The sequence below is a fragment of the Cibotium barometz genome, chromosome 38, assembly GCF_041138505.1.
Source record: "Cibotium barometz isolate CiBa-2024 chromosome 38, ASM4113850v1, whole genome shotgun sequence".
NCBI lineage: Eukaryota > Viridiplantae > Streptophyta > Polypodiopsida > Cyatheales > Cibotiaceae > Cibotium > Cibotium barometz.
Window position 1 is genome coordinate 28965056 of NC_141083.1, and position 12625 is coordinate 28977680.

General features: G+C 40.0%; 1 protein-coding gene across 1 annotated transcript; it reads right to left on the minus strand.

Annotated features, from left to right (window-relative positions):
• Window positions 1-7963: 7963 nt before the first annotated feature.
• On the minus strand, window positions 7964-12208 carry LOC147616565 (uncharacterized). Its single transcript, XM_086777640.1, has 5 exons — window positions 11458-12208; window positions 11014-11143; window positions 10801-10933; window positions 9417-10649; window positions 7964-9321 (listed from the first exon to the last, which is right to left on the minus strand). Exons 1-5 carry the CDS (start codon window positions 11597-11599, stop codon window positions 8791-8793), a joined length of 2169 nt encoding a protein of 722 aa, XP_086633766.1. The 5' UTR covers window positions 11600-12208; the 3' UTR covers window positions 7964-8790.
• Between the last annotated feature and the right edge of the window lie 417 nt (window positions 12209-12625).

Genomic DNA, 12625 nt, shown 5'->3' on the forward strand with positions numbered 1-12625 from the left:
TGCACAAATCACAATCCTAAGCGTGTGTAAATTACAAGTGCATGAGATAACCCCACAACACACAACATGACATCCACACTAAAATGCATCAAAGGCATATAAGGAAATCAAGAACCAAGCATCAAGGGGAAACAAGAAGCCTACGACATTCACACCAAAGAAGATGACTAAGAGCCAAGAGTCAAGCCAAAGAGCAAAGACTAAGAGCGAGGAAGCAGTCAACAAACTGAAGAAGGAAACATCATCTGCACGACAAGAAGAACAAGAAATGGAGTCAAGGTCATAGTAACCAAGAGGCTACCACTACATCAACATCAACATGAGAAACAAAGAAGCTACCACCACTACCCTAGCCATATGTTGTAAAAGAGGGATCACAATATGAGTAGACACCCATCTTATCATTTCATCTTGTTTGTTATGTGTATCTACACCTGACCACCTAAGAGTAGCTAGTTGAGCACTTAGGGGGGGTAATGATTGTTGTAACTCACACCCGACCATCTCTAAAAGTAACCGTTGAGCTAGAGAGTAACCAAGCCAAAGAGCCTCTGAGTTACCCAGCCAAGTTAAAAATGAGGGGGGGGTGATGACATGTTGTAACAACCAACATCAAACCACCTTGAGTAGCCCAAAGAGTTGGCACCAAGGGGGTGTGTTGAGAAATGTGGCGCCAAAGACTACAAGGAAGAGGTAGGGAGTGAGAATGAGTAGCCAAGAAAGTGTAAAGCATAGCATGCAACCACATGAGAAAAGAGATTTATCCCACATTAATGTACAAGCCCAAGGGTGTACCTCCTCATATAAAAGGGGGCCATTTCAAGCAATGAAATCATATCACTTGCACACATCTCAAGTCTCTTTATGAGTACAAGTCTTAATTTTGTAACCTAATTGTGCTTGAGTCTATTGCACATGCTCATCATCATGAGTAAACTTAGATTATATCCACCTTAGATTAATAATATTAATAATTTTTAATTAGTATAGGATTAGGATTGATTAGGTAGATTTTTTAACACTTTGGTGCCTACATGGATACATACACATTACATTTGAAGACATGGTAGATACATCTTTTTGGACTCCATCTCCATATTTCAACATGTACACATGATCAAGTGAGAGGAGGTCATGAAGTATTTGCTAACATCGTCTTTGTTGCGTGCATCATGGATACATGCACATTACATTTGAAGGCATGGTAGATACATCTTTCTGCAGTCCATGTCCATATTTGAGACCTATAGGAGGCTACAATCACAAAGAAATCACTACCAGCATAAGCTAGGTGATAGAGCATTTAGGTCTTAATAGGTTTCCAAGGATAGAACATGCATTGGGTGTTCAAGGGGGATGTTAACCCCATTTTAGGATTAACAAAGTGCTCTCCACCACTAAAAGAGTTAGCAATAAGTGTCACAAAAAGGCACATAAACATTGTAATCCTTATGAGAAAAGCTAGACACATCCATGCTACTTAGTTAGTTATTTAATTTTTGGGCACCCAAATGTGAATGACCAGTTATTCTCATAATACAAAGACACAATTCCCCTTTGTGTTAATTGAGCTCTTGTGTACTCCTTTCTCTTTGCTCTTGTGTGTGTGTATGTGGCGGGGAGAGAGAGAGAGAGAGAGAGAGAGAGAGAGAGAGAATTAGCTTATTATTCTTATTACATGTGCCTCCCTATGCTTTGTGAGAGAGAGTGTATAAAGTGAGAGAGGTGTGTCCTTACAAGTGAGAGAGTGTATAAAGTGAGAGAGGAGTGTCCTTACAAGTGAGAGAGTGTATAAAGTGAGAGAGGAGTGTCCTTACAAGTGCCCTTACAAGGCAGTGCAATAGCTTCTTAGTGACAACAGGAGGTGAGGCTTGGGAGGGTGGAGGTAACAACCACTGGTGGAGCTTAGAAGCTATGGAGTTCTCAGCTTAGAAGCAAGGTAAGTATTCCACGATAGTTATTGCCCACTTGCTTCCCTAATTGAATGGTTGAGAGTTCTTTAGGGAGCATAATAGAAGTGCCCAAGCCATTTCCACAACAGAACGAGGACTTACATGAATAACTTTGATAGCACACATGCCTTTCATACAACCTTGACAAGCTACCTCTACCACCATGGCTACCTAAACCAAATCACCAATATGCCCTACATCTGGCTATGGATTGGTGTCGATCTACCACTTAACCTTGCTTCACGGTGTATCTTGGACCATCCACACCTCTCCAACCCGGTAGTAGCTTCACCAATGACTTGGATAATGTGAGAACGTGTTCACCATTGGGAAGGGGTTATGTTGACCATTCTGTAGGTTAACATGGTTTCACTCGCCCAATGTACTAAAAGGCACTTTGCAATCTTAGCCACTCAACAAATGGGCACTTAGCTTTTGTAAGATGGATCCCAAATATATAAAAAGTGTCCTTAACATGATCTTAATGTCAAATACGGAAAGTCTAAGGAATTTATGTAGATACTTGCTTAAGACTAGTAATAGTGGTGGTCAATGGACCATTTTTAAGCTTAGTCAGCCTAGTGTGAAAAATAATCACTTGTATATAAGTCAATTTTGACAATAAGCAATACACTTTCATTCCTCCCTTACAATAAAATACTTGTTAGCTCTTCTCTTCTCTTCTCTATTCTTGCTTGCATGTATGCTATTGGAATCTTGCATGCTATATGGTTTCTTGCTTGAAAAGGTTTTCTTATAAAGTTCTCCCTCTCGTTAGCTTCTTCTTCCCCAACTTTTTTGTGAGAGAGAACCACCGCGAAGGCCAATCTCTATTTGCCTCCATCTAGGCAAAGAGAGCTCTTTCTCCCCCCCCCCCACCGTAGTAGCAAATTAGCATTCCAGTGTGTACAACAGAGTGAGGATACAACGGATGAGATGTAGCACACCCATATCAAAGAGTTTCATTATGGTTTGAAGGCAAGACCCAATGACACATGATTTGGAATGGCTAAGGTAAGCTCTTAACTTGAACACACACCTACATTGTACATGATATGACCTCATACTAGCTCCCTAGCCCTGCCCATTTCCTCTTAAGTCATTGCCATCCATGCTTGGCTTGATTATAGTCATGAGTTGGCCATGATAGATTAAATGCTATAAATAGTAAAACTCCTCGCAGAGTCAAGACATTGTCATCTCTCAAGTCTACAATTCATGATTGTTGGACTCGCACATACAAACTATAATCTTTTTGTTACAATCCCCTTAGCACCACTAAGTATCCCTATTAAGTTATGACCTATAGGCTACAAGTCACTACCCTTAGCCCCTATTAGGACCCCCACTACCTTAGGAACTCACCTACCTCATTGCTATTTCAAAATTTGATGTGTGTACTCCTCATAGATCCCATTAATGATTCCTAAAAGGATTCTAATTAATTTTACCATAGGCATCGAATCTGCAATTTTGTGCTAAGAAATCTACGTTTTTGGCACCTCTATTACGAATTGGGCAGGGCCCCTTTAGGTGATGAAGGATTCTAATCAATTTTGACTATAGGTGCATTGAATTTGCATTTTGTGCTAAGAAATCTACATTTTTTGCCACCTTTGTTACAAATTAGGCTAAGCCCCTTTAGGTGATAAAGCAGCTATGTGTTGGCTACAATTTACTAAAAAGTTCAAAGAACGATACTTTATAGAGGGAGAACAGTGCTAAACAATGGCAGAGGGTGTTTAGGCTAAGAGATAAATATTTTGATAGTAGAAAGTGATTAATGGCAATTAATCATGGATCAAAGCTATGATACCATGTAAGTAAAAAATAGGGTTTGGCATAGATTAGGGTGGAAAAAGGTGTGGATTAAGCATGAGATTAATCTAATGATGATTCATACAAAAGAGGATCTTGATGCACACAAGGAAATAGCATAATAGCCAAAAGAAAAAGAATTGTACTCTCCATTAATTGATGAAGCCTTTTATGGGCACCAAAATACATCAAAGTAAACTCCCTATGTGCCTACATCCTTGTTTTATATGTAGCTTTCTTAGTTTCTTATAAGAAATTATATGCTAATACATGGTATGCATAGAAAATTTATTTCATAAATAGTAATTCTATACATACCAAGTAGCTTGCATAGCTCATTGCAATAAAGATGGATAGTTTGCAAAGCTCCTTGCATATATAGATGCTTGACAATGTATACATAGCTCCTTGCATATTTAGATGCTTGTATGGATAGCTTGCATAGCTCCTTGCATATGTAGATGCCTGTATGCATAGTTTTGCATATTTATAAGCTCTATGCATTGCTTGAAAAACCTTCGTATGCTTAAACATGAAGTTTGCATTAGTATGTTGATGGTATAGTATCAGGGTAAAAAATTAGATGTCTCCATGAATATATAAGTGTAGGTGGGATGGCAATTATTCCTCCTATATAAATCTAAAATTATAGAAAATGGGGCGAATGTTTTCAAAAAATGCCCTAAAATGTCAAAATTGGGTGAATATGTTCTAAAACCCTTGAAAACAGTCAAAATTTGGGCGAATGTTTTAAGATACCGAGCGAATGTTTTTGCAAAAAAACTCCAAAAAATAGCCAATTGGTGAAGATTAGCCCCTATGTTTTTCCTTATATAGTATGCTTATATACGAGCATAGCTCCTCTGTGTGTACATGGATGTTAGTATGAATAAGCTATGTGCATTGCCTTAGCTAGATTTTATATACATAAGCACGGATCTTGCTTAAATATGTTACTATAGCACACATAGCTTAGATGTATACAAATCAATGACGCAAAAGCACTTGTGTATGGGTATAGATTCATACATTACAATCCTGTATGCATAAGCTCTTTGTATGTCTAAACTCTTAGTGTATTGGCATGGATGCATGTAGCTTGTATTGCATAAGCTCTTTGTATTGATAGCTACGTAGCATAGATGCTTCTATGCAAAAATAAAAATAACTTGCTGATGTATTTTATCGAGTCTTGTACGTTTGAGTTATCTTTTCATGCAAATTAATGCAGTGTCTTTTAATGAAGTGCCATTACATAAAATTTGCCTTCAATTATGATTAAGACTTATGCATATAAATCCTTAGTAAGTACTATGAGTTTACCAACATCATCTTCGAGGTGAGACTTGCAACTTCATTCATATGTGTGAATATTCTTATTTCTCTTAACATGTTAAGAAATGGTGTATTGAAGTGAATTCTTGAAATATAAAAGTCAACCTTCTCTCTTTAAAGCTTATGAAAAAAGAAGGAAAAATTTTGCCATAACAAACATGGAAACCCAAAAAGTAAAGAAAAGTGTCATTTTGATGCCCACAAGAGATACTTTGTGTGAGACTTTAATACTTGAAAATCAAAAGCCCAAAATTAATGGAAAGGTGGTGTTTTGAGCTTCAAATGTAAGGCTTGATAGCCATGCACAAAAAAGAGAGATTCCCTTAATCCTAGAACATTAGTCCAGAACATTGAATACATGAAGATTACAATCATATCTTTATGCATGTCGCCCCAGCCATGTCTATCCATCTTCTTGTAATAAGAAATTTACCTAAGCCTTGCACACCCTACAAGTTATTAATCCATTTATTAATCCCCTTCCCTAGACAAGGAGGCATTCCCATGTTACAAGTAATAGATATGCTAGACTATATAAACAAACCCCCATTGAAGAGCCGTTTGGCTAGCTAGAGTCATGCAATCAAGGTGCACATTTTCAATTGCCAAAGTAACACCTAATAGCAAAATGAAAGATGCAACTTATATGTTTGGCCACGCTTAACATTGCCTCAACTCCAAGAAAACTTCAATCTCACAATAATATCATAGTACTTGTTGAAGGTTGCATGGTAGCGGCTTGCTTTTGCCAATTAATGTAGCATTTCTGTAGCTACAATCCATCCCCTTACCAATGGGATGAAAGATGGTTCATGCAAGAATCATATAGATCATACAAGCTAATAATTTAATTTCTATGAAGAATTGAGCATCAAAACTTCCAATGCTCATTGATTTAAGGCCATCCGCTTCATTGACTTGCACACTTATGGGTGTAAGAGTAGGTTGTCTAAGGAAAGTCCATGTTTCCTAAGATATAAGAATGTGGCTAACTCCAATATTTACCAATAGTGGCGAAGTTGCAATGTGTTTTTTTAACGAAAACTCTTGCTTGCTAAGTTACTTTCACTAGCAATTCTATTTTTATTTTTTTAATGAGACTAGCTATGTTTAGTGAGATTTGTATACTAGGGGCTCTATGTGGTCACTCGTGGTGAGTTTGTGCCTCAAGGCAAGGTTTAGCCTGCCAAGTGTCGCAATAGCAAAACACCAGAGTTTGTAGAGAAAAGGTCATAAAATATTCACACTCTTAGCCTAGATCTTAGAAAAAAAATCCTCAAAAATTTCAAGATTTAGTATAGGCTAAAACAACCTTTGTATGTGATAAAGAAATAGCTCAAGTGCTCTAAAGCGACTCTTCCAAGGAGTTGAAGTGGTAAGATGATGCATGAGGAGATTCGCATGACGGATTGATCCAATGCAAGGATTTCTTTGATTCTTAAGTTGTAATAGCTAATGGCTAATGCAAGATTTCTTTGATTCACAAGCTATGTTAGTTCATCGTGTCACTCCTAATGGCTCCTTTCATACTTTTTACATTAATTAGGCCAAGCACCCCAAGGAGAGACCTTAGGTCCAATCATTCACTTATTAGTGAAACCACACATAAAATTGTGAACATTGGGACTTGAACCTAGATGAGGAACTACTTATAAGTTCTACCAACTTTATGACTTATAGCGTGCAAATAACATTTTTATTTTCAAACTAATAGATGTGTTATTATTTATTAAAAGCAAGTGTGCATTTAGTTGCATTTGTTTTCTAAGAAACACCTTATTTTTTGCATTTACACTACCCAACTTAAGGTTTTCACATTATCCAAGAATATTATTTCCTTAATAATGGATAAAACAATTAAATTCATGTTCAAAGTATGAAACATAATTTTTCTTTTCAACCATGGTGACTAAATGCCACGGTCATTTCCATACAATTTTCACCAAAAAAAAATTGCAACATTTTTTTTAATATGAGTATGTTGTATTTTCAAGTTTATTGTATTTTCTAAGTTTGTAACATTTCTTTAATTCAAGTCTATTGTATTTTCTAAGTTTGTAACATTTCTTTTAATATCTAGTATGTTGTATTTTCAAGTTTATTGTATTTTCTCAATTTTGAAAAATCTATAAAGTTTAACGTATTTTATTGTATCTTTAACTTAAAATTTTGCATTTTCGCAATTTTAAAAAATCTATAAAGTTCAAGGCATTTTATTATTGTATCTTTAATTCGAAAATCTACAAATAAAAAAAAGGGGAAAAAAATCGATGGCATTATTAGTGTGTGTGATATATTTATACAAAAAAAAAACTTCAAAAAGTTCGTGCTTTCTCGGATAACGACGGACGTCGAGCACCGGTAGTGCCGATGACGACGGACGTCCATCAGCACCCTCAACGCTCACATGGCCTGCAGCTAAGACCTCTGCCATTTTCAATGTGGCAAACCCTCCCATTGCCAACATGAGTGGCGCAGCAACAAAAGTCTTTAATGAGTATGAGCTCACCTGGGTTGAGCTCGCAACCACGATAAGCTGTGGTGAACCTTCACCAACTCCGGACCTGTGCAGGTCATGGAGCGTTCACCATCTGGGCTAGTGCGTGCTCCTCTAAGGACCCTATTTTACTTCATATTTTGCCTTTGTATGAAGGTTTTTGCGCCCCCCCCCACCTCCCCAGGCCACATAAGGGGATGAAAAACTTTACCCTTCAAAAGAAAACTTAATTTAAAATTTTCTTTAATATGCCCTTCCCACATAAAAGCAAAGAAATATGGTTAAGATTGTGCCCTTCAAATGGGGCCACCCTTCACATTTGAGGCCTGTGCCACCACACATAAATGTATCCTCCGCCAAGTTTCAAAACCAGCTTACCAGTTAGTCAAATTTTCATGTGCACAGATTGACCCTCCAAGAATGAGAGGCTGAACTACAGAGGGTAGCTTGCAAACTTTCTAGTGGCCTTTGGCATGCACAAGATTCAACATAGAAACCCTATGCAACACATGATTTAATGCTTGCAAAGAACAGCCACGGGTCTCCTCTTACATACAAGCTATGGGTTTCATTATTCAGGTATCTTCCTGCACACCAACAGGTAGCGTGCATGACTGGTTACTTGAACATTGTTATGTGGGTCTATCATTCCTCTGTTCACGTGTGTGGCTAACAACCCTCATCATATTGCTGCCTACCTGCAGTGTACCGATGCAACAAGCAATCTATGAACATCAAACAACAATTTATCTCTTTTCGAGAACAAGGAATGCTGATACAGACATCCATTTTGCACGACAGGTGATCCGGGCTATGTACATCCATTCCATTCAGTCATGCTCGTTGTTGGGAGGGGCCACGTCAGCCAGATCCAGAATGTATAGGAGTCCTCCGATCAATGCATCAGCCAGGTCTAGAATACATGTCAGATATGGCAGTCTTCTGATTGACACATGAGCCCTTGCAGAAGACCAGATTAACGAATGGCAAACATACAGGTTCAATACTTTTGTAAGGGCTACATCACTACAGAATGTAAAGCTAAAAGCTTATACGTTGATCTGTGTCAGTGTTTTTGTCAAACTGTACATCGAATGAAAAAACTTTGCCACAAGTATGTCTCCTCAAGTGTCACTTAATGCACACATCCCATGCCCATTGCCAACATCAACTCACTACAACAATGGCCTAATGATGGCCAGATGACTGTACACCGCCTTTGCTTGGGCTGCCCTTCCATGCATCATCTGAACTCTGCGAGTTGGCTCTCAAACTAGCCCTGCATTTCTCATTCAACTTCTGCAACCGAATTTTCACATTACAGAGATCACAGTCGGCAGCCCCACCACCATGTGGGCAGACAAGAGGGGACTCACAACCCACAAACTTTTCAATAACCTTCTGGGAAACCTGCATACTATCATCCGTGTGTTCCGGGCTACCCAGCCAGTTATTCACACGGGCATCTTTGACAAGAGAAGACAAGAAATCTGGTTGGCTCACAGGTGATGCTTTACAACCCATTTCACTAATTAACTTTTCACCCAGTTCACTGCCTTCTAGGCCACGCACTATGCTCATATTATAGTCAGAACTTACATTGCTGCCAGTAGCCATGGGGTAGTTATTGGAGCGAGCTCGTGTCCCTGCAGGTCTAACACTGTAAAGAGATGAAGTAGGTATGTTATGCAGCCCATTTGAGATGCTTTGGAGAAGGTCCTGCAGAATCAAATGATTAGTTGAAAGTGTTAACTAAGCTTGGTGATAGGAATGCTGTTCATGTTACTGTAATTTTAAGGAGGAAGTAGAATTACCATTTTCCGCATAGTCAGGTCGATAGATTTCCTAGGTGTGTTCCTGCCATATCCAGTACTGTCTCTGCTAGTTGTTGGAGCTGCAGGCTTTACTAGATGCTTGACTTGTGATATAGACAGCATTGTTTCAGGGGAGAGTGATGCTATAGGCCTATTAGATTGTATCATCTTCTCCACCACCTTGGTGCTTCTGGCAACAATTTCACCTGAGCTTGTGTCTACTTTACCACCATTCCTCGACATGGCTGAGCTAGCAGAGCTCTCTCTGTCAGATGTAGAAATAGAAAGTAAAGCAGATCGCCCCCTTGCAAGGCTGGGAGAGGATGAGTGTCTTCTTGCGGCTGTCTCAGACTGGGTAGCAGAAGATGTCATCACTCGTGTTGTCGTCGTCGCGGTTGTTGTTGCTGCTGCTGTCAATACTCCTGGCCTTGAAAAATAACCCACTGATGCACCCCTTGAATTCGAAGTAGAGTGTGTGGGAAGGCTTGTTCTAAGATTTGGTGGTGGCTCTAAAGAGAAGCCTGGAATAGCTGATGGTTGTTGCCATACATGAGACTTGGCTGTGGGCGACGAGCTGCCTCTAGAAGAAGGGGTGCTTCTAGAGGGCGCAGGTCTTGCTTTGCTAATAGAAGATGATCTTGTAACAGCAGCAGATAGAGATTGGGTCTGTGTTTGGGGTGTTCCCGGCCTTCTCACAGGCGTTGTTGGGCGCGATGCAGCACCTGCACTTCTTGTTGTCACTGAAGAAGATGGTAGAGAGTTGTTTCCACTTCTTGATGTTGAAGCAATTGTGGGTCCAGCGGTGAGTGTTGTAGGGTGATATGTTGGTGTTGAAGCAACTTTGGGTCTGTTGGTGGGCGTTGTAGGGCGAGATGATGGTATTGAAGCAACTTTGGGTCTGTTGGTGGGCGTTGTAGGGCGAGATGATGGTATTGAAGCAACTTTGGGTCTGCTGGTGGGTGTTGTAGGGCGAGATATCGATGTTGAGGAGATTGAGAGTCTTTTTGTAGGGGTTGTAGGTCGAGATGTCGGTCTAGAGCCTGATGTAAGAGATGTCCTTTTGCTTACCGTACTGGTAAGATTGTTTGTCGTGTAAAATGAACTACCTGTCATACCAGTTGATCTATAGAGACCACTGTACCCATTTCTCAAGGCTGGATCAGGCCTCGTAGAAAAAAGAGCTCCTGAAGATGGCTCCTTCTTCATGGTGGGCTCTGATTTTGAACTCAAGAACTGCAAGACCACCCACAGTGTAGTTCTTTTAAAAAGCCAATTCTTGCTAAAAAGACCAGCGAGTTTGTTCAGGGGCAGAGCCCAAAACCTCCACCTCCCACAAACCCACATTAGAACCCATTTTGCTGAAAAGACAATGCAGATGACTTACTCGTGATGTCTGTATAGCAGCTAGAGATCGGACCATGTTAGGTAATGCTGTCTGAGATAAGAAGTCGTCCCCATTTGCAGACGAATTGTGGTCTAGAGGGTTGATAAGAGGGGTACCCGGAGGAGTCAGCAGCCTGCAAATTTGAGAAAAAAATGTCATGCCTTGTGAGTATAGATGGAAGTGTGCTATGCCAAGCAGAAACGCATGCCTTACCAATCATAATCGTTTTTTCCCATATCTGCTGTGAGAAGGTCATCGCCTGTTTTGCTGCTCTTCTGGGCAGTTGTGGTTGCTGTTGCAGGGGATGCCATGCGATGCTGCAGAGAAGAGCTTGGTAATCTGACTGTTGCAGACGACACAAAACGCAATCGAAAGCTTCATAAACGCTAAAAAATGATGACATGAAACGCAGAAAAGTGATAAATGGGGACCCAAAACACAACATAGCATCAGACACGCTTCGGGATGAAGACCCAAAGTGCAGAAAATGAGAATTAAGGATTCAAAGCGGACACAAAAAAAGCTATTAAAAGAAAGAGGAACCAACGCACATCATGTTTGGACAGCTTGGGCTTTTACATAATAGACAGCAATTTTAAAGAGATTAAGCTCTTAATCGACAACAATTATGGAGATAAGGGGCTAAAAACCGCTCACCAAAATGAGATTCTCCATTGTTACCAACTGGGTGGATGGCATTGCTCTTTCTCTCACGCTCTCTCTTGTGCATGTCATGGAAAAGGGCCAATTCTTCATCTCTCTCAGCTCTAGTAGCAGCTATGGCACTTCGCTTCAGCATTGTTTACTCTGCAGAGGGGAGGATTAGCCTATGATAGTATGGTCATGCATTCCACTGCATAACAGCAAATGCTCTTATCGGTCTTGGATCATCCAAGGAATGTGGAGGGGGGGATCATGTCTGCCTTCATATGTTATATGGAGATGCCTGGGACTATGAGTGGGACAATGTGGCAGCTTTGATTCGACCAGAAGCCAGCAGGTGATGGGATCAAAAGGTCCAAATCCCAGTTGAAGAGCAAAGAAACCTAACTAATTACACAAATGAAGGTGTAAAGAGAGAGGATGAAAAATTGACCCTTTACCAGTATTACGTCAGGTTGGAAATATGGGTATTGGCCTACCTAGAAGAGAAAGGCGTTAAAAGATGGTGGATGAACCCTGGACATGAGATCAAGAATTACTCACAGAACACACAAGGGAGATTTGGAGAAGATGATATCATGATAGTGTGTAATATTATGACACCCCCCCCCCTACCTACACTACTACCTAGCACTACAATGATACCCCCCTCTTGAACCGCATTCAATATGTCCTGTACCTACTACACTCTCATCCATAGTCAATCACTTTGCCAAAATGATTTCTTTCTTGATGCCCCCCCCCAAACTCCCAAACTCCCAAGGCCCTATCAACTCCTTGCAATTTTTCAAGTTGCAAGTTTGGCTTTTAACCTCCCTCCTCTCAACGGCTACCTACCTGTACATCCTCCATTCCACTTCATGTCTTTTGGAAAGCCTACCCACTCCCCATTGGGGCATATTTTACTCTTTTGAGATTGCTCAAACAAGGACGTATGCTCCATCCAATCAAGGAGGACATACTTCCATGGTGTACCCTAAACTTTAAAGGAAGTAAAAATCATCCTTTCACATACACTTATGGTGTGTTGGAATATGCCACATCCATTATCATCCTCTCACATTTAACATGCACTTATGGCGTTTACACACCTTCCTATTTTGGGCTCACACATGACAGGAGATGCAACATCCATTCCACATACATTTATGGTGTTGAGACA